This window comes from Sus scrofa, chromosome 2 (assembly GCF_000003025.6).
Source record: "Sus scrofa isolate TJ Tabasco breed Duroc chromosome 2, Sscrofa11.1, whole genome shotgun sequence".
NCBI classification, from domain to species: Eukaryota; Metazoa; Chordata; class Mammalia; order Artiodactyla; family Suidae; genus Sus; species Sus scrofa.
The window spans coordinates 105042479-105070453 of record NC_010444.4 but is presented as its reverse complement, the minus strand read 5'-3'; the positions used below and the strand labels follow the sequence as shown (position 1 = coordinate 105070453).

Genomic DNA, 27975 nt, shown 5'->3' with positions numbered 1-27975 from the left:
CCAAAACTTACATTAGACACAGACCTTTGCGATAATACCAGTGGACCGATCCCACAGATTTGATTTATTAGCAATTGCTTAAAATTTTAAAAGGAAAAACTACAGTAGTGATGTAGTTTAGAAAATAAGTGAGTTTGTGAACAGGTCATACAACTTATTCAGTAGCCATAAAGGATTTTGCATAAACACACCCTCACGCCTTTCCTTCTGACATTTCTCCGCTCTTCCAGCAGGTGTCACTATAATCACAGAATAAACATTCCACAGCATGGTATGTAGCTTTATTTTTCTAGCATAATAATTTAAAGTATTTACACACTGCACACTCACTGTTTCACACAGATAGTTATTCATATACCTATGAACCACATCGAAAGGTTTCTTTGCAAAGACTCGACACACTGTGGGGGTTTCCAAGCATAACAAAGAGAAGGAAAGGCCAAAAAAAAAGAAAAAAGTTTTGAGTCTTTTTTTAAAGACAGCCATGTGGAGCATTTGTGAAAACCAGTGTTTTCCCACAAGTTTCAGCTCCCCCAGAAGAGCTGAGAACAGCTACAGCCTAGCCATGTGTTGTATGACCCTAAACTCTTCTGGTTAAGGAGGATTTCAAAAACCAACATGTGCAAGTTAGCATTTTCTTTAGACATTCCACAAAAGAAATAGGGGGAAATAAACCAGGCCCTTCTCTCAAGAAATACCTGTATTTCTGAAACAGGTATGTCATAGAGGTATTTCTGTATGACACTAAGTCCTATCTGTGGGGATGACTTAAGTGTCATACAGAGACACTAACTATAAATGGAGAACAGCTAAATATACCAAAGCATCCTTCCCAGGTAAATGACACAGCAAAACAACCCAATTTTCTACTCCCAACTATTTATTAAGTAGAGGTGGTTGTTTTGCTCTCCCTGAAAAGAACAAAGGTATGTTAATCATATACACTCTAAACCCAGATATTGTAGAAACTTCTACTATTGTTTTTACTTCACTTTTAGACTATTTGCACAAAAATAGTGGTTAGCAGTACCCTAGATGTTTTTCCTCCTTCATTCTACTCAATTACACAACAAAATTACCAGCTAACCATAGCTTCTAACCTGGCACATGATTCCGTAAGTGAACAAAAGCAGCCGCAGTTCAGAGCTGATGGTTAGGTAAGCCCCCAGTCCAGCTTTTATCAGAGGATAACAAGTTTGGGGTTCAACTCTCTGGCACTGCATATTTACACACTGCAGGATGCCCTAATGATTTTCCCAGACTGGCCAAGATTATTCTCTCATATTCCAAGGGATTGTGGAGAGGAGGTTTGCCACCTCTGAATGAACCCACAGCTCCATCCTGTGACTGAATGACAGATCAGTTCACGAAGAAATAGAACTTCACCAAATGACATCCTCTTTCCTGCCAGTCTGGGCCTCTGTCAATGCCACTGATCAACAGGTCATGGCAAAAGGAAGAAATTACCCAGTCAGTTAAAATTAAGAATGACCCAAATTGCTGTGGTAAAGTTCAATAACTATTGTTTGCATTTATGTAAATGGTTAAGGTAAAGGAAAAATTCTACCACTAGTTCTTGAAACCACACATTTACATTTTCAATGTAACAATAAAAACCTACCTATCCTGGAGTTCACATTCTGTTACTCTTGCTCTTGCCTTTTGTTGGTGGTGTTTTCCTATTGCGAGAGGTGCCAACAAGGGAAATGGAAGAGGCAGGGAGATATTTTACTTTATAGTGATTTCACCAAGTTACATGAGCAACATTCACCTACAGAGGGAGTGGATCTGATTCAAGGGAGAAATCAGAGGGAGAGCATCTGATTCAAGAGAGAAGCCACCTAGGATGCAACACTGCACAACAAGAATGTCTGGACTAACCAGCACCAGAGCTAGCTGCACAAGGAGTCAAGCCAAGGAAGCCTTTCTGTCAGAAAGCCCTCGTCTGTTCCACTATGCACATGACATGTCAAAGACCGTGAGGAAGAACCACGGTGTGGAGGGCAAGGAAGAATGGAAAACTTTGTGATGGGTCTTGGGCCTTGATATTAAAGAAAGAATCTAACAACCCCCAGCCCCCAGGCTGCTAAAGTAAGACAGAGGAGGGCTTATTGGGGGTAGACACAGGGAACAATGTGTTTCTGGGACCAAGAGCCAAGAAAGAGAAGGCAAAGAGCATGGACTTGCACACATTACGGAGACAAGTCATGATCATTCAACTTATGTTTTTGCACTTTCTCTGTTCAATGTAGAAGAGAAAAGCTATAGTTCTAACAGGGACATGGGATGACAAAAAGTCAGAGCTGCTGGGGTCTAGCAAAACACCTGGTGTTTATCTATGAAATTGCCACCACTAGCCCCTTCTGACTTATAAAAACAGCAGTTTCATATGGTTCAAGCTACCATACTATAAGTGCTCAGGTATAACAACCCTAGTTAATAAGAATTGGGCTAATATTCTCCCCACCCTCTGAAAAAGTGACAGCCATGAAAGAGGGAGCAGGCTTCTTAGACTTCAGTGTTTCAGAGCCAAAAGCATCTGCAGGGGTGTTAACTATTCTTCCAAATTGAGTGGGGGAAGAAGAAAGGGGTAAGGACCTAGTTTAGGGAATGAGGCAGCTGCCTTAGGAGGCAGCAGGTGACAAGCTGCAGCCCTGGCAACCAGCTGCGTGGGAGAGGACGGGAGGGCTCAGCTAGGAAGAGCCACAAACAACTTCACTGGTCATCTTCAAAGGGAACGCTGCATATGGTGTCTGTGCATGTGTACTATATACATACTAACCAGGTACACACATAAATATTTAATATATAAAAAATAAAGTGCTTTCTAACAGGTCCCAGGCAGGGACATTATAAAACATTTCACAAAACTGCAAAACAAAAATCGATACAATCAAAGAACACTACATCCAACATACTTGAAAACAGTCAAACACAGTATGTACAATCAGGCAGGTGTCTCAGGGCAAACGTCCTATCATATACATGGTATATACATATATACTCTTTTACTCAATATATTATGACAATATATATTTTAAACTTTGTTATAGACAAAAATAAAAATAAAAAAAAAAACAAAAGACAACTCCTACAAAAACACACTGAGCATCAAGCATAGGAGTCCTAGACAGAGAGAGAGATGGCTGCCTCCAGGGGGCGCCCTGTGGCCACTGCTTGGGAAAATGTGCCAGCGTTCCTTCCTTGGGTGCAGCGCCGCCACGTCCTCCAAGGCACTGTGGGCTGCGGCGGTGAAGTTGGCATCACCGGTGGTGAGCAGGTCAAAGACACAGGACTGGAAGTAGATGTCCTTCACTGGCATCTTCTCGTGGCATTGAGCGTTGGCAGTCTCCAGTGTGTAGCCAGGCCAGGCCGGGGCTGAGGAGGTGCGAGGCAGGCTGTGCCCCAGGATGGCCGACACCTGGCCCTGCCCGTCATCGATGCGCTCGCCCAGGGGGCAGCCATTCACACACAGCTGCAGGTCCTGGCTCTCCTCGTAGGACATGGCCAGGTCTTCTGGCATGCGGATGGCGAGGGTCAGGTAGCGACCCAGCTGCCGCACAAACACCGTGGTCCCTATGTAGCGGGCGTGCATCTCCACGTAGCGGCCGCTCTCCCTCTCCACGATGCGCAGGCTCTTGGTGTCACCGTCCCCGCCGCTGGTGCTACCATCCACAAAGGCAGCTGGCAGGTCATCCGTCACAGCTTGGTATACTTTCTGATCTGTACACTCACGATGGGCTTTGAAGATGATCGTGATCTGTGGGACGGAAGGTGTATAAATTTAGCATGATAGGAGGGAAAGAGGATGGTGCAGCCCTGTGTAGCAAGAGCTGCCCTCCATTCTGAGGTGACTTGCTAGAGACAGAAATTCCAAACTCAGCCCATTTGCTCCTGCCTTGCAAATGAAGGGTGTCACTCTTTGGGAACATTTGAAAAGTCTTATACGTTTATAATGTAAATGTAACACAGATCCAGGGACTGTGTATCAGGAAAAATTTTTAGTCTCCTAAAAAAAGAATGAGGCTTTTTTTTTTTTTTTTTTTTTTGCTTTTTAGGGCCGCGCCTGCAGCTCCCAGGCTAGGAGTCAAATTGGAGCTACAGCTGCCGGCCTACCCCACAGCCAGATCTGAGCCACATCTGTGACCTACACCACAACTCCCGGCAACACCGGATCCTTGATCCACTGAGTGAGGTCAGGGATGGAACCCACAACCTCATGGTTCCTAGTAGGATTCATTTCCGCCATGCCATGACAGGAACTCCAGAGGCAATTTTTATTGATAACATATCTTGTCTCCTTCCAAAATCAGAGCAGCTGTGGTATAGCTCTGAGAAAAAAGATTCCTGAGTTAGGCAGAAACTTTAAAGGGCTTAGTTAACAATGTATCTATCAGAATTTTGATTTTGAAAAAGATTATCCATTGGATTCTAAAACCATATCCCATGACTTATCACTACAAACTCACATACACTCTGAGGAAAGAATCATCAGGCTGAGGAGGGGGCCAGCCCAGCTACAGCTACCAACCCTGCCCTTAGGAAAGATTTCTCTAAGTCTCTTAATCAAATGTTTCACATGACTGGCTAATCCCTGTGTCAGGGAAATCACTTGACAAAGACAGGTCCCAAGCACTGGCAGGGCATACATACCCTAAACCTAGTTACAGCAAATGTTTTCCCCAAATAGCACGATGGCCCTTCCTGTATCTCAGATCTGTTCCCCAGTCAAGACTCAACTCTCCAACTTAAGCAGACGATCCATGGAGGAAAAACTACTGATACTGCGAATGCTTCCCTTTAAGTGAATCTTTTTTCTTTCCTTAATTAGAACACTACAAAAAAAAAAAAAAGAACTTTGAGCACCTTTGCCTGCAGCAGTCTACATCTCTGGTACAGGGCATGCAAAGACAATGACAAGGAAGAGGCCAAGCCTTCTGCATCATACAAAGTGGGAAAACCGTCCCAAAGGAAGAAGACTATACTTTGAGACTGGAGTTACTCTAAGTAACTGAGGTAACAGGGAATTACTTTTTCTTCTTGAAGGAAAAAAAAAGTATCAGGTAACTTCAGTCAAGGAGGAAGGTAGGCAGGCCAAGCACTCTACAAATTACTCTGGACGGAGGGAACCTTCCCCCTCCTGCAAGGGAACTAATCAAAACAATAGACCCTTGTTAAAAAGGCCAGAAAATGCACTGGTGCCCCCTCCCCACCCCTCTCTCTACAAGTCCTCACCACCACCCTCAAGTTTATGTCTGAAGTTTTTTTTTTTCCCCAAACCAGCCAGCATTTGCTCACACTATTTAATTCCACATGTTCCCACTGGTGTTACTTGACTGGAATTTTCCAGCCATTTCATTTCACTTCAGCCAGTTATAAAGCCAGATCTGAACCAGCTGCACTGTAGCAACTGGTTAAATTCATATCCGTTGTTTGCAGCTGCAACTAAAAGCCAGACAATGTACTATGAAAATGCTTGGTTTTCTCCCTTCCTAATTACCTGGAGCCACAATTTAATTTCACGACTGGCCTTCTCACATTTCAACACCTTCTTAACAACCTGAAGGAGGTGTACCAGAGATGATTTCAGGAAATTTGTTGTGCATCCAACCACAGGACCTTCCAGAGTTGAGTGGGATTTTGAGCTAGATATCTAATGGGACCATAAAAGAGATTTATTTGGTGGCTCGAAAAACAGTTTGACAAGTGCTTTTTTAAGGCAAGCTGGGATTCTTTCAGAGGTGAAAAAGATGAATTCAAGCAAATTCTGCACCGGAAAGAGTTAAAAGTTAATATCGATGATTAAAATAAGAGTAACAGAGTTTTCATCGAATCACTATCCTCATTTTCAACTAGAACATACACACTCAAAGAGTAAACAAGCCCTTCTACAATAGCAAAGCAATCTGTTCTAGTCTAACAAACCTCAAATTTAAACCAGCTTGGTCTTATGTGTAAGAATTAAGTACTTTTGTGTTTACCTTAGGAAAAACAAAGAGGAATTAGTTTTGTTGGGACAACACAGCAGAGAGATCCAATGCCAAACGAGTTTCCAAAAAGGCAAGCAGGGGTCAACATTAAGACGAGTGGAATAGTTCCACGTCTTACCAAGTCTCTGTTGTTTTCATTAAAAACACGAATTCCAACTCAGGAGTCCTTTCAAACACCTCTTATGTTACTGTCCTCTGCTATGCCTGTGACACAGTAACTCCCACTCCCCTAGAAGATCAAGTAAAATGTGACGCTACACCTGCACTACTATCTTCAAAATACTCCAGATTATTACCTAGTGGATTTTCCTAGGACAACAAAGCTGTTATTTCTCTTGTTTCTCTTTTAGTTGAAATAATTCTCAGAGAATAGGTACAGAGCGAGTTCTTGAATCAAAATGTGGAGAGTAATGAATCAATCTCCAGGCGAGGGAGAGGTTTCCTGAGTGGCCTCTGTAGCTTAAGTAAGTACGGAAGAGGTACCTAGAGACAGAATCAATGTACGACGTAGAAAAAAACACAGGGTAATAGTTTCACATGACTTAAGTCTTGTAATGTAATTTCATTCCTCACACAATTACCAGTTGAGGTTTTAAAAAGCAAGCATTCAGCCATGAAGGGCCAGAAATTCATTTTTAGATTCTGTCTTCCTCTTCAGGAAAAAAAAAAAAGAAAAAAGAAATATAAAAGAGTGTGTGTATATATATACATGTATATATATAAAAGTGTATATATATATATATATGAGTGTATAATATATACACTCAATAATCTTTACTTTAAAAACATTCAAAATTTAATCAGAGTTTTTGGAAATTCCCTATGTTTCATATTTCCAACCACCAGCTATCAGAGGGTAGAAACAGGGCATTTAAAATTATATTCTAAAGCTCTCGAACAGATAATTAAAAAACACCAGCTATGCTGCTTACTTTTCCCCTTCTATGAACTGATCCATATGCTGTAATAATTCAATTTGGCACATCTGTTCTATGCCACACCATTTATTATTGATGGATGGCATTTCTGTGCATTTAAAACATCAATGCCTTTTGTTAAACCTCCTCCACCCAGCCCTTCCAACCCCCACCTTGGACAAACTACTCCAATCTCCTCATTCATTTTTAATGTTTCACTCCCTGAAACATTACCACCCACAGGGTCTTGTAGGGAGAGAAAGATAGTGGCTAGAAATCAACCTTTCCACATGTGAAAGGCAGTAAGGATTTAAGGTCTGCTATGCAATATCAACATTTAGAGGCACCTGCCTCTACTTCCCAACAGGAAAAAAAAAAAAATTTAATTTCAAAATGAGGCAGGCAACAAAAAGAAGAACCAGGCACTGCCTTGCCAATGTACAGACAGAGCTTCCCCAGGCTTGATAGCCTTGCAAAGTGCTGTGCATAGATTTTCGAACAGCAGAATTCCCCAACGGCTGTGTATTTAACTATGTGTGTTTATTGTATTTTGGAAGAAACATTTTTTTTTGGTATTTAATCAGGCCATTTGGCAGTGCAAGTACAGAACCTTACTGAAATCCTCAAATATCAGAATTGGGAGTTCCCTTTGTGGCTTAGTGGGTTAAGAACTGGACATAGTGTCAATGAGGATGAGGGTTAGATCCCTGGCCTTGCTTGTGGGTTAAAGATTGCTGCAAGCTGAGGCATATGTTACAGATGTGGCTTGGATCCAGGGTTGCTGTGGCCATGTTTGCGGTGTAGGCCTCAGCTGCAACTCTGATTTGACCCCTAGCCTCGGAACTTCCATATGCTGCAGTTGCCTCCATAAAAAGAAAAAAATATATGTCAAAACTGAACTTTTAGGAGTTCCCATTGTGGCTCAGTGGTAATGAACCCAACTAGTAACCATAATGTGGGTTCAATCCCTGGCCTCGCTTAGTAGGTGAAGGATCCAGTACCGCCATGAGCTATGGTGTAGGTCACAGAGGCGGCTTGGGACCTGGCATTGCTGTGGCTGTGGTGTAGGCCAGCAGCTGTAGCTCTGATTTGACCCCTAGCCTGAGAACCTCCATATGCCCTGAGTGCGGCCCAAAAAGACAAAAAAAAAAAAGAACTGAACATTTAGATCAAGAGACTCCATCTTTCGGATTAAGATGGGCCAGCAAACCAAACTGAGTCACAGAAATCAGCCTGAGACATAGGGAAACACAACTGACACATACCTAGTTAAAATTCTACTTGTGTTAAAGGAAGCTAAAATGAATTTTATTTCATATAACTGACTGATATGTCTGTCTACTTCCTCAAATCCTCTGGGTGCAATTACAGCTTGAAATAACAGGCGGCTGTGGGAGAGTTAAGAGAATGCCGTGCCCATGGCCCCTTTGCTCTTACACAGCTCAGTGGCCTACAGCCTCTGTGCTCAGTCCTCGAGACTGAGCAAAAAAGAAACCATTCCAGCAGGAACATGTGCTTCAAATAAAAAAAATACACATGTTGTATTTCCAGCTCTAAAACACCTAATCTTAACTTAAGAGGGTCAATTTTTCTAAACGTTGAGAAGTCTGAGCCTGGGAAGCTCTGAAGCATGGGAAGGAAGGAAGCGGAGGTCCTTGAAGACAACTACCTGCCTTCCAGAGTTTTCCCTGCACCCCCTCACCCCACCTGCTCCCCCCAGGGAAACCAGGATTGTATGTTTCCTGCACAAGGAGACCTCTGGATTGCTCTCCCTTTTGTGGAGCAGGAAACAAAAGAATACTCGTCTAGAGTAATTTTCTGTTTGAACGATTTCATGCAAAAACTTGGCGAGTACCACATTTAAGGAAAAAATGTGGGACAGGTTAATAACTGATGCCATTGATAATTTTCCTAAAACACTAAGAAAAAAAATTGACAGGAAGGTGTGAACTCAATGAACTGAATGTAATTTTACAATCACTACTCAGCCTACATATCAGCTGTCTCCCTACAGGAAGTCTGAACTTAATACTACAAAATACTTTCCTACAAAACTGTTTCCTTAAATAATTTCATTGGACTAGGACAAGACACTACCAGAAAGAGAGTAATCCGTGTGTTTAAGAGGAGGGTGGCAGGTTGAAAATCTTACTCCAGACTTCTTTTAGGGCTTGAAGGCGACTATAAAAATCTACTAAAGAGATTATTGAAATAGGTTTCTCTACCCTCATGAGTTTCTTTACACAGAGCTCTGTTCTAGGAGCACGGACAAGATTCCAGAGAAATGGAATGGATCAGACTTACTTATTCCTCAGTGTTGCCCTAGGTAATACATGCAGGAACAAGGGCTGCCTTGGCTGCTGGAGGGGTTCTTGGCAGCAGGTGGAGAAAGAAAAAACCAAACTAGAGGGGAAAGACACCCACAGCTGAGGCTGCTAGGGTGGTCCAGGGGAGAAGCATGGGGCTCAGCGGCTGGAAAGAGCATGTGAGAGAAGAAGGAAAGCAGGCCCAGGGATGACACCTAAAAGGGACTGGCAAAAAAATGTCGACTTCCAAAGGGCAATCTCTGTACACTTCAAATAAGGAGGGCTGGAAGCATAAATAGGCTCAGAAACAGGGAAATCGGCCAGCTTCCCTGTACAGACCAGAGCTACGACGACACTGGGCTGAGTTGGGGGAGGAAAGGCCTTTGGTCCTCACAGTCTTTGCCCTCAGAGAACTCCAAAGGGAAATTCCTGTCGGTTTGTTGTGTTTAGACTTTGCATTATGAGGAGGCCAGCAAATGTAGGAACTCTCTATGCTTCTACATGTCACGTTAAGCATGTATGGACAGTATTACAGGCCTAGGCTGCCACTGTGCTTTAGACCAGAGGCTAAAAATACTCTGAAAGGTGAGAGCCAGGGCTGGAGGCAGTAACTCTAGGGCAGGAATCTGCCCTAGCAGGTCCTGCTTTCAGGGATCTTCCTGAAATAGCGAGGAGGTGGGGGGGTGGGGGGTGGGCGCAGCGCCACAGATTCTCAGGCTCTAGCGGGACCTCTGGCAAAGGCTCTGGGCCTAGGTTCAGCGCAGCTGTTTCCCAAACCAATGGGGATTAGGAACTCAGAGCCTCTTTGATCATTTTTCAGTTTGGGGTGGTGGTTTGAAAAGCAAAAGGGCTTGAAGGTCTTCACCATACACTCACCCTCTGTTACTTTTAAGTCAAGTTCCCAGGACTATTAAAAAAAAAAAAAAAAAAAAAAAAGGAAAGCCCACTCAGGAACGAGGCAGTTAGAGACAGTGACCATATATTCCAAGAGGCCAGTTAACCAGAAATCTACGAAACAATGTCCTTCTGTCTTCACTTTCCTGAGACAGGGCGAGGGGAAGACACAGACATCACATAAACACACAAGTGCGTGCGTATGTTTGTACTCACACACACATTTAAATGGAAATTATACCCTGACCCCCAATCTCAGGAGCATATGCAGAGCAGATGAGAGGTTAGTGTTTAAAATGCTATCACATCAATTCTATCTCCAGTGTACAGACTTTGTTTCAACACTGAAAGAACCCCAGCAGAAATAGGCTCTAACCCCTAAAATAACCAGCTAACTGGGACGTACAGAACTCCTCTCTCCACAGACTCAATTTCATCTGAAGTTCCTTCTAAACTCAGCAGCATTGTTTTCACTGCAAGGGTGTTCTTTAAATTTTGTATCTTAGTTGTGTGTTGCTATCCTTGTTAGTTATCACTTACTGACAAGTTGAGCAGTTTAAGCTGTCCTAAAGTTACCCCACCCACAAAATTCAGAACAGTGGAAGAGCAAGTTCTACTGCAGTCAAAACAAACAAAGACAAAATGGGTAAGGTAGCCTTTTTCATTGTTCAACACCATAGGTAACTCTTTTTACACGCCACCACACATTCCACACAGGTAGAAACTGTTTGCTTTGCATTAATTGAAGCCAACAAAACAAAGGACCAACCACCCAATGTTTCCTTCGTGCCCCTTCCTCTCAAAATGTTGACTCAAAGAAAATTTAACAGGGCAGAGAGAGACATTTGGAAATGTGACAGGAAAACAAGTTCTAACTCTCAGCTGTGTATCTGACTTGGCCTCCTGCCTCTGGTTTAAACTAAGGAGGAGTGTGGATTTGCTTTAAAGTAGCAGAGGCCCACAGCACCCACATGGAATCCTGCCTGGCAGGTGTGGGTTAATTTCATTTACAAATGGGGGATTTTGAAGGTCCCCTTCATCCTTCCAAACCACATGTGGGTCAGAGAGAGTGGCACAGTCAGAGAGATGCAAAATATAAAACGCAGAAAATATCCAGACATGTATAAAATACATTTATACATTTTTAGATGGTCTCCACTAATATCTTCCACATTTCCTCATTCCAGAGACTAGAAGGATGGCAAAAGACTTATTATCCAGAGTATTCAAATGTCTATGGACAATATAAAGGTGTACCTTGTTTGGGAAGTACAGCATCAATAACCAAGGTAGGCCCATTTCTATCTCATAAAATGATCTTTCACACTTACAGATATATCGTAGAACTAATAATTTCTCCTCCTTTTTCTGCTTTCTCTGCCCACATATACTTAGAAATCCTTTTACCTTCAAGCAATATGCTGAAACTATATAAAGCAAAGTTGAACTGTTCCTAGGCCTAAGACCTTGTAATCCAGGACAAACAAGAGCTATGCAGGAAACAGAAAGGGACAAATAGAAACACTATCACCTAGAATTATAGCTTATTTCTGCTCTTCTAAAAAGTGTTTTCCTTTTTTTGGCTATGCCCTCAGCATGTGGAAGATCCTGGGCCTGGAATCAAACCCTTGCCACAGTAGTGACCTGAGCCACTGAAGTGACAATGCCGGATCCTTATCCCACTGGGCCACAAGAGAACTCCTATTCTTTCATGTTGCAATATTGTCTGTACCATAAGTTCATAGAAGATAAGGATATCGAAGACATGCTTTCATGAGTTTTAAAGAGGAGGTGGGACTCTAAAAAATGAATTTACCTAAGAACTGGCTGACTCTGATGGTCAAATTCCCCAGGAAGCTTTTTGGTATTAAAGCAGAGATCCACAACCTTTCAGTAGTGGCAGTCAGGGTTTTTAGACCTTGCTCGGTCATACAAGAGGGAGTAAATCTGGGTGTAGGTGAGGAGGCCCTGTGCCGGTGGGGAGTGAAAAGGGAGATGGTGTCAAACCCTAGGAGTAGAACACTGACCTGTGACAGAGACAAATGAGGATTAGGCCCTGGGTACAGGAGCCCATCTCTCTGGCCCACACTCCTGGTGCTTCCCAATATCTGAGACAACTTGCAGCACTAGAAACCAGCTTATAATGTGGGCCACCAATGCTATACTAAGAAACCCTGAATATGCATTTTTTTCCCCCATACAAACCCCACAATTCCCACTGACTGCTGCAAAATTTAGTTATGTGCTTAGACCGAGGCTACACTCACTTCTACATCTCCCATATACAAGAGGCCCTTTAATGCTTGTTGTTTCAAATGTAGCACCAAATGATCATACATTTTATCAGAGAAATGAGCATTTTTTTTTTTTAGCCTTTTTGTAAAACAAAGAGGACCACGACCAGAAGCTAATACATTTTAAAGAGATGGCAAGAATTACCTGCATCACAGATAGTAACAAAACAAAGAACAATTTCAGGTTTTAAGGATTAGTTACAATGTATCCACAAGACACTTTGTGCTCGCTGGAAAAAAAGGGCTCTATTCTATTCTCAAAGAAAACACCACATGTTGCATGCAAGAACAGTGTCCATGCACTCAAAACATAGTTCTACAGATGGGGTAACTTCCTTAATCAACAAAAATAAGGATGATCACCACTGTCTAGCTCACATTGTCTCCATAAAGATACTAGAAGGTAACTGGTTACAAAAACTTGGCCACAAAAAATGCACTAGGCCTAGGGTCAAGAGAGAACAGATTTCCAAACCTTGATCTAGAGATATGCTTAAAAAGATAGTTGAAAGTCTTTGCAATGCAGGCAGGCCTGGCTCTGATTTTGTAACCAACAGAGAATGATCCAGAACACTTGACTTCGGGCCCACATATTATTGCTGAACAACAGCTCATGCTAAGGGGCACATGAAACCATTTCAGGGTTTCTTTTTAGAGCACCACTTTGAGGAAGATAATAAGCAAGAATGAACCAAAGGAAGTAAGTCTTCCTATTATCTCTAATATCATCAACCAGTGGAAATCTTCAGGAAATTCCCCTGAAAGTAGCTAGAGTTAATTACGGATTTTTAAAAATATATAGACACCTGAAGCACAGGGACTCTTCTCATGCTTTGGAGAGGCACTGAGTGCTACTGCACATTGGCTTACTAGGACTAGTGACCCATGGCACAGGAACACTCGAGGCACTTCAGAATGCCCACTCACCTGGCCAACGGTCACCTGGCTTGGTCAAGCACAAAGAACATACCGCTTTTCCAAAATCGAATTGCCTAAAGGTAAACCAACTCCTCTCTGTACTCTGATGAAGCACAGATCTGTAGGAGAAGATCTATAAAAGGACATGCTGTCATCTCAATCTCCCTTCATACTTGCAATTTTGTTTTACTGAGTCTAAAGAAGAGGGTAAGAAAACCAGTGTGATGAGAACTGACATGATAATATTAAAATGAAAGGAAAAATAAGGCAAAGGCATACAAATTATTTGTACAAAAGAATTTATGAAAATATCGCCCTTGCTTATTAGGTATACAATAAATGCATTCTTGACCTTTTTTTTTTTTTTTGCAAGAAGAATCATTTTAAAGGCACCTGAGAGATTGTCGATTTTGGTACGTGCCACTAGGAATGAATACATCTGTAAGGTTCGGAATCCTTTCATCAAATCATCTCTCTCTCACCCAGAGTGCCTGCAGGCCTGAAGCTGCCTCTTACAGCCAAAAGTGGGGAAGGTGGCCCAGAGCTGGCACAGATCTCAGCAGAGGTGTGCAGGTGGTGTGCCAGAAGCTCCGGCAGCCCCCAGGGTGAAGGGAAGAGATGAAAAAACAGCCCTGGCCTCCACTTGCTAGCTGGCAAGGTGGCTAACCGCACAGACTCCTGGGAACAAAACAGGTTGGCACGACAAAAACCCAATGGGTACAGCAGGACCACCTGGAGAACCCTCCTGCGTTTCTCAGGGAAGAGGAGAGAAAGCAGACGAGGGGAGGTGAGGCCACACTGCTGAGCACTGTGGGCCTCACTGCCCTAAAATGAGGGAAATGTGGGTGTTTAGGGGCAGGTAGACCTCACAGAGACAGGCTTATAGCCAGTTTGCTCAAGAAGCCAGGTTCCCAGGACTGAGCTGTTTTAGGGACTTCCCTTAACAAAACACTTGAGTCTAGCGCTTTAGTTTAGTGTGCAAGGAGGTGAAATGAATGAATGCTTAAATACAATAATTTCAGTAGCACACGTGGCCAGCCTCTAAGATACGATACCCATGATCAGTCGTTAAATCTAGTGACACTGAACACACAGGTCATTACCAATGCTTGACCACAAAAATAACACAGATTTTTTTCCAAAGTTTTTTCTTTTTTGGTAAGAATTTCATTTTTTTTATTATAGTTGATTTACAACGTTCTGGCAATTTCTGCTGTACAGCACAGTGACTGTTTTATATATATACATATATATGTGTGTATATATATACACACATATATATACACACATATATAATAAATATATATATATATACACACACATACATTCTTACGCTCATTGGAACTTATTTGTACTTTTTTTGGTCTCATATCGTTTTTATTTTTACTGCCATCATTTCTTTCCCCCCCCCATTCCTTAGAATTTGTAAAAGGTTTTATTTTGACCCTGGGTGGGTAAAAGGAAACTGCACTGCAAATTTTTAGGCCTTTGTTTGGTTTCATCAGCAAAAGTCATAGCAACATGGAGAGAGGCCCTCAGCAGTAACCTTCCAGATGCTTTTGGGGGCTTTGGAGAGAGTTGCAAAAAGAAGAAGGAAAAAACCAACTACTAGAGGTCATGGAGCCATAGAGTAATTTGTTGCTGAACAGCATGGTCACCAGATGTGGGGAAATACTTTCCAATGGTGCAATTAAAGACCAAGCAGTCTCATTGTCTGCTTGAATTTATGTTAGAGGATAACTTTCCCCCTCTCCTTTCTGGAATGGGGAAAACCTTTGATCCCTACCCAAGTGAGAGAGAAAACAAACTGTACTTCTTATTTATCTGCTAAAATCCATGACAGATTCAACCACAAGCGAAAGGTAATGATCTAAAGTACTTCAGTGTCAATTGTTCCATTAATATAAATTAATATGTATAAGGTAGCTAGCTGTCCCCAAATATTTTCACCATCATCAGTAAAAAAATATAAAATTCTGAAAGTCTGAACAACAAACAAGTGACATGTGACTGGATGGAGGGCCTAGAAAATTATGGGCTTATGAAAAGAAACAATATAATTGACTTTGAACAACATGGGGGTTGAGGCAAAGACCCCTGTGCAGTTAAAAATTCACACGTAACTTAACAGCCTACCCTCTGTATCGAGGGTAATACATCCATGGATTCACCCAACCACAGGTTGTGTAGTACCTAAGTATTTATTACTGAAAAAAATTCACACAAGTGGACTGGTGCAGTTCAAACCCATGTCGTTCAAGGGTCGATGGTATCTTCCCATATACACAGCATGTATGAATCTCAAAAGTAGCATTCGGTTACCCCTCCGAGCTGTCAATTATTTGCACAATCGATGACTTTCTCCATTCCCAAAGGAACTGCCTTCTTGAATTTTTAGTGTTAGGTCTTTCCAAAGACTATTGCCAGGTTTTATGCCCTATGACTCTGCAATAATGCTTGATTTTTGGTCATGGCTTGTCTTATAGCTTCAGACTTGTATTAATTTCACATCATAAGACATAGAAAATACACATTTTAATACATAGACAGGAAAAATTATTTGCATGCTTATAAAAACCAGAGGAAGAAAAGTTTGAGATACAAAATTTGGAAAGGTAAGCTTGGGGTTTATTGGGAGTTGAAGTGTACAGTTTTTAAGTTCCTCTAAGATGTCTAGACCAATGGGATAGTCTTTGTTCAGAGCAATGGCTTCTAATCTTAGATTTGTGACACCCCTGGGGCATCTCCAGGTATCTCCGGAGGTGTTGTAAAATTCCCTCTCCAAAATGCCAAGTAAAATAATTTAAAGTCTAAAAACTATGCCACAGGTTTGGAGGCAAGAGAAGGTGTCCTAGAATCAAAAGACGACATATTCCATAAGAATAATAGTAAGTATTAAAAAGCTTGATCCTTGTCAATTATATTTCAGCCTAAACCCACTGATACTATAAATAAAATAAACAAGGGAAATTAAGCAGGATGAGATAATCTGTACATGTGATTTTTGTGGCTGGGGGAAACAAGAAAGCAGCTGGTTACTTGAGATGTGATTTTTGTAGAAAATCCTTTTTAACCTCTTTATATTTATTTACTACAAATGCCTGAATTATCGTAGACTGGCAATTGGAAACCCACTCGCAGTTGTCCTCTCCTCCTACTTGCACTAAAGACATTGGTTAGAGGATCTCCATTCAGTTTCGCTTTCTTTAAAACAACCAACCACCCACCACAGACACCCGCAGCTAGACAGGGTAAGCTTAGCTTAATTTTGTCAGTTTTTTGCTTTGCTTCTGAAGGAACAGATTGCATGGGGTTATCACCGCTCTGTAACATCCAATTCTTAACTTCCTTGGTTTCCACGAGGTTAGGAATTGAAATACCACTTTGGGTTTGCCAGAAGCTGGCTTCTAACCCATTACATTTTACTATAGCCTTCCAAATTTCCAGTAAAACTTCCTGATAGGTTACCACCTCAGGCTTCTTTATTCAGAACAACCATTTCAGTCATCTGATAAACTGGAACATGGATTTCTTCAAGAGCCACCCACATTCACACTCAGAAGACATCACTGAAAAAAAAAAAGAACTTTTTTTTTTTTGGTCTTTTAACCTCCGCACCCAGGAGGTTACCAGGCTAGGGGTCGAAATGGAGCTGCAGCTGCTGGCCTACACCACAGCCATAGAAACACCTGCTCTGAGCTGTGTCTGAAACCCACACCACAGCTCACCAGATCTTTAATTCAGGAGGCCAGGGATCGAACCCACATTCTCAAGGGTACTAGTTGGGCTTGTTACTGCTAAGCCATGATGGGAACTCCCTGTTTTTCATTAAACAGGCCTGCCTTTTCCCTAGAGAATCCAACCTCACTGTTTACTTTTTATTTTTCAAATCACTGCCTATTTACATTTAGACTTATATTTTACACAAGCTCTAGAACTCCAGTGAGAAATTCTTTTACCAAGTAATTTTCATTTAATCCTTTACCCACCCTGATAATTGCGTGCCAACGTGAACAAGAAAAGTTCCTTTTAAACTAGATCTTTTGTATCACTCTTCAAAAGCTATCTGAAGAATTAAACATCTGAATGTTGTAAGAAAGAAGAAAAAAGTTCACTTGCCTTATTTGTAGCAGTAGCACTGGATCCAGGGACCACAGGACATTAGTCACTTGAACTGAAAGATAATTATTATCTATAAGTGGCCAGGCCCCTTCCACTTTGCACGTCTGAAAGTGATCCTTGAAAGTTCTAAGGTGAGGATCTCCGAACAAGCCACAGAAAAGATAACTGGGAGGGTTCTGGTCCCCTCCCCTGTGTTCTCGGGCTCCCGCGTGGCTGTGATAGTTACAAGGGTCATGGGTTACTTCGGGGTTGGTAGAGGATGTGGGTCCATCCTTGGAACAGTTCCTCTGGCTCATGAGGTCACTGATACCCAACACAGCAGAATGGTACACTAGATTACCACGGCAGGCTTTTGAAGTTCGCTGGGTGCAGCCAGCGTAGGCACGCAGAGCCTTGCAAAACTCAGAGTCAAAGCCATCAACGGCAGAGTTCAGGTGTGAAGTCAGGGACACAAAGTCCGTGGTACATTTCTGGATTCGACACTGGGCTGGCTGTTGGCAGTCACCTATGAGAGAGAAGATAAGACCAAAGGTTTTTTACATGCTTTACAACTTCCTGAGCTACATGAGAAGATGACATTCTCCTCCGGGAACTGTGTGTTCTATTTCATACAGTCCTATTTTAAGGAGAGGCTTCCAGACACAGGGTTGTATTATGCTACTTTGCCTCTCACAAAACAGCCACGGGGAGAAAAACTGCATGCGGCTAGTTAACCTAAATTAAAGCTAGTTAAAGCATGGGCCATTGGGAGTAAACAGGAGTTTACCCAGTGTTCTTAGGTTAAAATTGTAAGAGAATGATAAACGAAATATTTTATCAACTTCCCTACTGTTTGAGATTTTGACAAAGATTCTTTGCTCTAAGGTCAAAACAGAGATGTGAACTTGATTTTGAAAACTACATAAGTAATTTGCTTCCGTCAATGCACAAAACCATGAATAAAGCCTGCAAACCTCAGGGAGAGGAAACTCCAAAATTACAGCATGATTACTTAAAACACCTTTATCTGATTCTAGTACAGCTATACAGAAAGAATATCAAGAAAAAAAAATCCAGGTACTAAGTTATTCTGCATTTCTCAAGAAACATTTATTGACAAATGGTATATCAACTAACACTAAACCTCCTGGTTTCCACAAAGTGTAAATATTTTCTAAAAAACATAAAGGGATTGACTTGACCAAGCTCTGTATTCACCTAGCCCCAACACCCATCACCCTAGGATTCCAACTCCCAAACAGTTCACCATTAAAAGTGCACTAAATCAAAAAGTATACAACACTCACAGGTGATCCCACCAACTATGTTTTTTTTTTTTTTTTTCCAGAAACAGAATCAGAGAGCTACAGGACACAGAATTCTTAGAGTATATATAAACTACTTTTTGCCTTGAATCAATAATTTCACATAAACAATGAATTCAAAGCTAAAATTCAGTAATGAAAAATCATGTATTACTGCCCTCCTACTTAAAAAGTCAATTTTTCAAATGATGGTTTCCTCTTGTTTCTCATATAAAAATCTACAAAATCGCCCAAAGCACAAAGACCACAATGAACTGCCAATACTAGGTCTGTGGTGTGTTCCAATCAGGTTAATACTGCATTCCTTAAAATGCAGAATATGAGAATTACTGAAAAGTATTTTTCTTTATCATCTACCTCAAATTTTATACAAATGAACTGTAACACACATTTGTGTTACTTGCATGTTCTTTACAGGTCTCTCAAGTGTGAAGGAGCCTCAATATCTTCATGTCTAAGGTTTCCCATCTGAGAAATGCGGAGGTTGTTCTAAAGGAAACTCTGTGGTCTTTTTAGGCATAAAATACCTATGGGGGGAGGGAATCGGTCAGTAGAGTATTATTAAATGTGTAATTACTCAAGATTTGGGCATAATAAAACTTCAGGATGATATCAAGATTTAGGACTTCATCTGATAAAGACTTAAAACTAACACTACTAATCATCTTAGAAAGATACTGAAATCTTTTCAGTAGTAAAGTGCTTTTAAATCTGAACGAAACAGCCTGTAATCTGTTTCTGGCTTTAGCAGGAAAGCAGCAAAGGGCAGGAGATGACAACCTTTCAAGACACCCCCACCACCACTTTTAAATTTCAAAGACCTAAAAGGGGAAAATGTAGTGTAGATTGGATATTTGATTTAACACAAGTAAAGGGAAGATTAAAATACTTTAATATTTTGGAGCTATGAATTTACTGCTATCATTAAATCACACTTAAAAAAAAATCACAATGCATCTTCATGTGTTTGGTTCCTTTTATGTTTGCTCATTCCACAGTTGACAAAAGCAGCTCTGATATTTATATAATTCCTGTCTCCAAAGTTGATCAAATCATTCTTCAAATATTTTTGCTCAAAAAAGCAAAAATGTAAACAAAAAAAGCCAACCAGCCAACAATCCCAAAGGCATTATAGCCATTTTACAGGTGGGAAAATCTAGATAAAGGGACACAAAAAAGGCCTTATTTTGGCTGGACTGTAAACACTTAGTATGAAGTCCAGGGCATGGTGCCTTTCCTCAAATCTCATTTTCATTCCTCTAAACATCACATCTCCACTAAATTCCTGATTCTCAAGACAGTATTGATCGTTTTGAAAAAAAAATCAGTAACTACAGTATTATTTCTTTTTTTCTTTTTAGATCAGATTCATAGTAAACAGAAAGAAAATATGAGCCAAGATCACTTGGTCATGAACAATTCTTAGGCTGTTCATATAAATGACAGCAAAAGAACTTTCCGCTAAACTTGCAGTGCCTATTTGTTCTTTTTATGGTCTATAAAATCTAGCCGAGCATACACTTACTTATAATTATTTCAAATAGTCATAATAAAATATCAAAAGTAAGTCCAGCACCAAAAATGCGGATGCGATGCAACTGTTCAGAAGGGAAGAGAAAAGCAGAATTTAGATTCTCAGCTCCTTTTTTCTTTCTTCTCTCCCTCCTTCCTTTTTCAGAGCAGGGAGGTGCTGATTCTTTTGAGAAATCTCACATAAAACAGAACTCCTTGCTTTTGTTGTTGTTGTAGATGAAGTTTCGAACAGGTTTTCTGAATACAGAAAGTGCATTTGGCTCAGCAGCTTCAGCCCCATCCCAGGCTCCTGTATAATGACTAACTTGCAGCATATATCCAGAAATATTCAGGCTTCATGAATTTATAATGACAATCCACACTCTGCTTGTTATAGGCGGTAAAGTAAGCCTCCTGTCAAAATGCCAAGACAATGCAGAGCAGAAACAAGCTCAAGGATGCAGCCAAGAAGGCCATGAAGTGTATGAGTAAGCAAGAAACTCCCATATTGGATCTCCATTCAGGAAGTGCAGAGGTTTGTGTAAGGGGGAAAAAAATGAGTCAAAGTACTCTTTTCATTTCCCTAGGGCAGAATTCAAAATCTGCAGTTCAGATCTATTTTCTGAATCAGATCACCTATGATCAGTGTGACAGTATTTTCATTCCAGTAAAGGAAATTTATTAAAGGATTTTTGGGTCTAGAGCTTTCCATCAATGAATGATTTCAGACATAAAAACCCCACCATTCAAGACAGTTTCCTCAATGCCAGGACTGCATGTGTAAATTTGCAGCTAAACTGCCAATTCATAATAAAAGAAAGGAGATATGCTAAAGTGTATTAAGTGAAATGCAGGGCCATATGGGGTGTTGAGGCATATTATATGGACCCAGGCATAAAACATATGGTAGCCCATCTGCAAAGAGCACTAGGCTAGGCTCCCTGCTCTGAGGAGAAACAACCTCTGCATTTCAACAGCTTCGTTCTTCAAAGAAACCTCTCAAAAAGAGCCTCTTTTCTATAACCAGATTAATTGCTCCACTCCAACAAGCTGTTCACAGCTATCACTCACCACAGCAACCCTAGGTAAAATCTAACCGTGATTTTAGTGAGGGCGCATTACGATACTGAGAGGAGTTTCACATTCCAAGTTCTTGAGCTAGGGCACCTTAATTTTCTAAACCCTTAAACCAACTTCATAGGCCTTCACAGGCCAGCAAAGAAATCTTCACATTCCATTCTGTTATAGGACCCTGTGGCAACTAAAGGAAATGATATCCAAGCAGTCAAGAGGGACACAGTCCTGCCTACCACTTCAATTTCCACGTCAAGAAACCTACATTTTGACATTATGGACACTTTTTTTTCCCCCCACACACAAAACAACAAAACACTCCTGAAGAGATTTTCTGACGCATCACAAAAAACTTCCATGTAACCATAAGCCAGACTGGTATTATTTTCTAAAGTTCTAAAGTCATTAATTTAAAGCCTTAATCACTGTAAAACTTGCTATTTATATTCACTCTCTTTAAGACTTCAGTATGCTTCCCCAAGTGACAGTGTTAAAATGCAGCTGTTACATCACAATGCAAAGTTACACAAAGTAAATTAAGTCGCCTCCTCAAAGGCCACATTTTTCCCCACTACTTTTAAAAGACCTCCCGGATTTTTAATACTGCTAGTATGACTCAATAAATAAATAAAAATTACTCCGAACAGTTGGCTGGCATTAAAGTTTAAGACTCTCCAGATCAGAGCATTGTGACTGCTGTCCTACAAATACAGGACAAAAAAAACAAAAACCCCAACAACAACAAAAAACAAAAAAAAACCTCGAAGGAATACTTACCTAATGCTCTAGTTGCTCTCAAAGAAAAAGATAAATTATCTTTTAATTTGGCATTAAAAGTTCTTTGTCTAGACATGCTCCTAGAAGTTGTACTTATTTGTAGAGTCCTAGATTTTTTCTCCAGCTTTACTGAGATGTAACTGACAGAACATTGTGTTAATGAAACTATTTTTTAAAAGATAAATAGGTAAAACATGCTAGAGGGCTCATCTTCGCTAAAAAGAGCAGAGAAGGCTTACTTCTCTAAGAACAGATTCCTCACTGTTGCTTCCACAGGGGAAGCACCAAAATACAGAAGGCAGCAAGAGATCTGTCAGCCTCTCCTGGAACCCGAAAATACGCGGCTAGCCACAGAGCACGAGTTTTTCCAAAGAGGTTGAAAGCTGAATTAAAAGCAGCTTGCGCAAATACGAACGAAATCCCGGTTTAAAGAAGTTTAAGTTACTTCGAGATTAAACTCCGGGTTTTCAAACGCTGGTGAAAATCTTTCCATCTGGTGTGATTTCTTCGCCTCACCGCCACCCCCAACTCCAGAGAAGCTGCACAAGGCTCCTAGTCTCCCCACCGAGGAGGCTGCGGCGGCGGCGGAAACCTGATCCCAGCCTGACTTTCAGTAAACACCAATGCAGAGAGCAATAAAGCATCCGGTACAGTCGTCCCCGGCGCACAGCCCCCGCCCGCTACATCTTTGATAAGTGGCTGTTGGAGGAGCGATTCATCAACGGTCGGAACAGAAGGCTGGGAAGGCGGGAGGGAAAGAGAAAGGGAGGGGAAGAGGCCTCTCCTCTGCGCCCTGGGCGCGCCACTCGGTCGGCGGGTGTGTTCCTGCCGCCGCGCCGCGAGCCCAGCTAAGGTGCGCGTCAGGGGCTGGTGAGGCCTTTCGCCACGCCGCCCTTCCGCCCCAGCAAGCGCCTTCGGGACCGGGGTTGTCGGGGAACAAAGCACTCAGCTCTATGGCTGTCTCCCCTTGCGCGAGCGCGTCGTACCTGCGTGGAGCAGCCCGAGGCTGAGCAGCAGCAGCAGCAGCAGCGCTAGCGGCGGCGGGCAGATCCGGGGGCGGCGGCGCTGCTCAGCCCCGGCGGCAGCAGCGGAGGCGGCGGCGGCGCAGGAAGATGCTGCTCTCAAGCCCATGCCCGTCCATGCAGGTCTTGTGGGCTCCGGCGAGGGCGGCGGCGCGGGAGCCGTGGCGGGTCCCTGGCCGTGGCTGCGGCATGGGCCGGAGGACGCGCCTCGCTTCCTCTTCTTCCTCCTTCAGGCCCACATCGGATACCGGCCGCCGCCACCGGCGCAGCGAAGAGTACGCCGCGGGCGGAGCGTGTCGGTGGCGGCGGCAAGAGGGCGCAGAGGCATCGTGGCGGCCGGAGACGGCGGCGGGCGGGGGAAGAAGGGAGGGAGAGAAGACACAAAGACCGTGAGCGAGTGCAGAGCCCTGCCTGAAGCGCGCGGGCGCCCTGGCTCCGGCCAGCGTGGGCTCAGCAGGCGTGGAGCTCGGGCGTGGACCAACAGGAGGCGCACCCAAACCAAACGAGCAGCCAGCTGCGGCCCGGATATCTTTGCACCGCGGCCCCAGCGCTCAATCAATCTCAGCCCTGCACTGCCGCCCCGCCTGCCCCAAACTTGCCAATCCGCGCCCTCCCCACCCCGACATCGCCCCTCCCTCCAGCTCCATTGGCTGAGAGGCGGGTGCTTTGGCCTCAGCCGGCCAGTCGTAGGGCCCAAAGAGCCCGCCCCCCGCACCTCCTCCTGCGGCCAGCCAGCCCAGCGTAATTCGAGTTCCGCGTCTGCCGGCTGCTAGTCCTGTTTCGCCGGGACCAAGCCTCTCTCCCGCTCCCTCCTCAACTCTCCTCCTCTCCACCCCCTCTGCGATTTCCGATAGAAACAGTTCCGACTAGAACTCTCTCTAGCCTTCGTTGTAAAGAAACTGGCCTTTGAGCTCTCCTTGAATTAATGTGATCAGGTTCAAATTCCTCCCAAGACTTTTTACTAATTTTTTTTTTTTTAATCATCCCCTCCCCCGGCCCCCGGCCCTCCAGCTCAAGCCGCCCTTTTACTCAGCGCCGGCGGCGGGTCCCTTCGCAGCCAATCACATCTGGGAACCGCGTTCCGAGCCTGTTGGGGACCTTTAGTAAAGCTAGCACCCAGTTGCGTTGGAAATCCCAATGTGACTCGCGCGGTCCAGAGCAGATCAGATGGGCTGGGAAGGTACTTGCCCGCTCCCGGCGTAATTCGCTGGCAGCTCTGCGAGGCTCGGATGTTCCTGTTCCTTCGACATTTCCCCTCCTGAAAGTAGTGGGGGAGGGGGTCTGAGAGTGGGCGAACTTTAACGTGTTCGGTTACAGTGTAATTAAATTAATGAGGATAGTTTTTAATGGCAGTGTAGAGTAATTATGCCATGATTTGTTGTTGCTCAGTGGCTTTTCCACAAATTTTCACCGTCTATTAGCAGATAAATTCAATGGCAGGTCAGTTTCTACTTTTGCGATTGGATGAGATCCAAAAATGAGGGGGAAACCAATTGTCAGAAAAGAGGTTGCCAGTGGAGACAGAGGAAAGCATGTTGTGAAGTTGGTGATAGCTTCCAATTTGTTATCTGCAGGTGTGAAGTGGTATCTAATCTCAAGAACAGCTTCAAAGGCCGGGAGCCACTTCATAGTGCCCTTGTCTTTGCTCTTCCCCAAACGGCTCAGGGCATCCTCACTTACATCCAAGCCCCAGTCTGCAACTCTACCTGCTACATTACTCACAATCTCTAATTAGGAATTTCCTATCAACTACAGACACGTTAATATTCCATATGTTACAAAGTGCTAATCAATGGACCAGGATAATTGAAGGCAAACCTTCCATCGCTCCAGGTTACTCATTAGACACATTCTGAATTGTACAAACCACTAGGTCCCTAATGAAGGATGCCCATCTATTTTTACTGCAACTTTTCATTTCTTACTTATTACATACCGTGATGACTCAAGTGGTAAACACACCTTTCACTGCCCAAGATATAACCTAAATTTTGTGCATATCCATAATATGCTTAACAGTAGCTTCAGAGTTGCCTGGAGAAATTTTTGGGGGAGTTATCTGATATGATTTTTAGATGATACTGTGGAGTAAATGCTGTTAGACCAAAAATTTATACTCTTGCAATTACTACATATTACAAATGAACTAAGGTTAATGAAATACTGGTAATTTTCTTTTTAGAAGTAATCAAATGTGAACACTATTTCATAGTATTTTGCTAACAAAGACTAACAGTAAGGTGTTTCTTCTTCCTTAGTCCAAGATTTAATTAGGCCCCTATGAAAGAAGAATCTCATTCTTTGGACCATATTTTAAGACATGTAAGTAAGAGTTAAGGATCAAGTTTAATATAGTTTGAGTCTTTTCCCTCCTGATTTTCTGATTGTCCCCCTTTTCATCGTCTTTCTTCTACATCCTATTCCTTAAGTACAAAACTTTTCTAAGATTTTATCAATAGAGGGCACCCTCGAGTCACTGCAAATCCTAGTGTCCTGAAATGGAACTTGTTCTCTAGAGGAAAAACTTCATTTCTTCTAAGGTGCTTTATTGCTCGTCTGTTGTAAAATTTGACAAGTTCAAGATTTATAAGCCTAACAATTCACTTTTTATTGCTGCATAAGTGTTCAGTATGTTAGAGGAAAATGTTAATTTTCACAATTAAACCGCAAGGTGGTTCCTATTTTCAAGACATTAGGTTAGTGACACACTCTCGGGGTAAATTCGGACTGTTAGCAAGATTCCAAATCGCTTGGAAAGCAAGAACTCGGTGAATGGTCGCTTACAGTGCATTCACTCTGCCAGCTAGTGTGCTGAAAATTAAGGAGGATTTTAAGACTCTACAAGGAAAAATCTGGGGAGCGGAGGTAGAACACAAATATAAAATCGATTACTTATAAAAGTTTTTATATTTTAATCAGAAAAAAATCGTTAAGTGACAGCTTGCGCAACTCAAAAATCCACCCTGTTTCTTACCACTTGTACTCTTTCTTTCTTCATCTTTGTTTTCAGGAAGAAAAGATGAGACCAGAATAGTACAATTAGAGGACATTGCAAAACATCCCATGGTACGAACATGCCAAATGGACAGAATTAAAACACATGCCAGAACATTAATGGATCGTAAACAAGATGTGGTTTCCTTTCCTGAACCTTTATGTGATATCTTAGTTGAATTCCTGTTAATATACAGAATCTCCATTTCCAGAAATCTAACACGTCGGTCTCTTAACAGATCACCGGGGTCAGAGGAGCCAAGAATCGCACCCGGGATTGAGATTTGTGCAACCCATTCTAGAGTAAAGTCTCCCTCGCTGCTCCCCAGCCCACCGTACGCAAAGCAGGGGCTGAAGTAGCTCGAGTCCGACAGCCCAGCAGCAAGCAGCTAGTGGATTGTACTTACATCATTCTTAACCCTTCCGCTCCTGGAGAGGACTTGGCAGTATCGAGGGGTGTCTGAGTTCCGTAACGCGCAGGACCTGGGTGTGAGAGAAGAGTCCCAGAGCTGGGGGTGAGCGCTGAGCCCCCAGAAAGAGAGGGCCCGGAGTGAGCGTAGAGCTCATCGCCCGAGCGTACACAACGGGCCCCAGTTATCCCTGCAGGCTTCTCTGTGGCTCGCACCGCTCAAAACGGCAGGTGCAAAAAGCATTTGGGAGTCGCTTGCCAGCGCGCGGAGGTAATGCGCTTCCTGTCCATTTATCTCAGGAAACCAGCGCAGCCTTCCCTTCCAAACAAAATTAACCTCTCATTAGCCAGCCACTCACTCCCGAGAAGGCCCTAAAAGCTTTACCAGCTCGCTAATGTATTTAGGCTTTTCTTCCAGGCAAACGCAGCCGGTGCCGCGACTGCTATCAGCCCCGGGGGTTCCTCTGGGTTCCCCTGGGAGCCGACTGCTTACTCGCCCCGGCCTCAAGTCGGGGAAACTCTGGCCAACCCAAATCCTAGTTTGTAGTAAAGGGCAGACCTGACACCTCTGAACCGACTTCATACCAGAAACAACTAAAACAAGTTTCCAGTAATTTCACGATCGCCCCTCATATCAAATCCTCAACTCCACTATCCTCAAGGAACCGGGAAGGGTATCCGGGAAGAATTTCAATAGCCAGCTGTCTCTGGGCGGTGGGCGTTAACTCTCCTTTGGAGCGCGAGCCCTGTTTGCAACCGGTGCTGGAAGCACTGATCAGGGGCATGGGGATAGTGATAGCTGGGATCTAGATGATTCTAAGAGTGGAGAATCAAATGTGGTTCTAGGTCTGCAAGTGGCAAGGAGGGGCCTTTTGCAGAGTTGGGATTTTCACACCCTGGCCCCCCGCCGCCCTGAGACTGGCAGATTTATACCACACAGGTGGACCGAGACCTAAACAAAATAGTCCCGGCCGCTGCCTGCTGCTCGCCCCCCACGTCCCCCTGGCCCACCGCAAACTTCAACAAAATAAACAACTCACCACAGGCATTCCCTTGTCTGCAGCGCGACGCTTGCCAGCTGGGAAAATAAGCCGCAAGCCACGCGGCCGGGGCGCTGAGGGAGGCAGCACGGCGCCCGCCTCTCTCCCCCAGGTGGGGGCAGCGGTAACCAGGGCAGAAGGGAGGCTCCGCCTCGGGGGCTGCTCTCCCGATTCTGCAACTGCTGAGAGAGCGCGGGGCGAGGGGCTGTGCCCTTCCAGCTGCCGGGATGTCTCTGTCGCCTAGGGGAGGGGGCGGGAGGCAAATCCCTCAATTCCGTCTTTCTCCAATCTGCTTTCTCTTCTCCCCGATTCCGAAGACCAAACCTAAGAACCTCTACCCCACCCCTCCAGCGTCACACCTCCCCCTGCCGGCACAACCCGGATCTTTCTGGCACCGCTGCA

The 27975-nt window shown here is 43.3% G+C and overlaps 1 protein-coding gene and 1 long non-coding RNA gene across 2 annotated transcripts; one reads left to right on the top strand and one right to left on the bottom strand.

Annotated features, from left to right (window-relative positions):
* On the bottom strand, positions 26–27975 carry RGMB (repulsive guidance molecule family member b). The gene is given in 6 exon segments (XM_003480881.4): positions 26–3760; positions 17439–17479; positions 17482–17946; positions 23095–23357; positions 26532–26607; positions 27574–27975. Coding segments are annotated over 5 exon segments (1443 nt in total). The 5' UTR covers positions 26537–26607; positions 27574–27975; the 3' UTR covers positions 26–3091.
* On the top strand, positions 22575–26256 carry LOC106509507. The gene is made up of 3 exons (XR_001307107.2): positions 22575–23253; positions 25389–25452; positions 26141–26256. It is a non-coding gene; the product is annotated as an uncharacterized LOC106509507 (long non-coding RNA).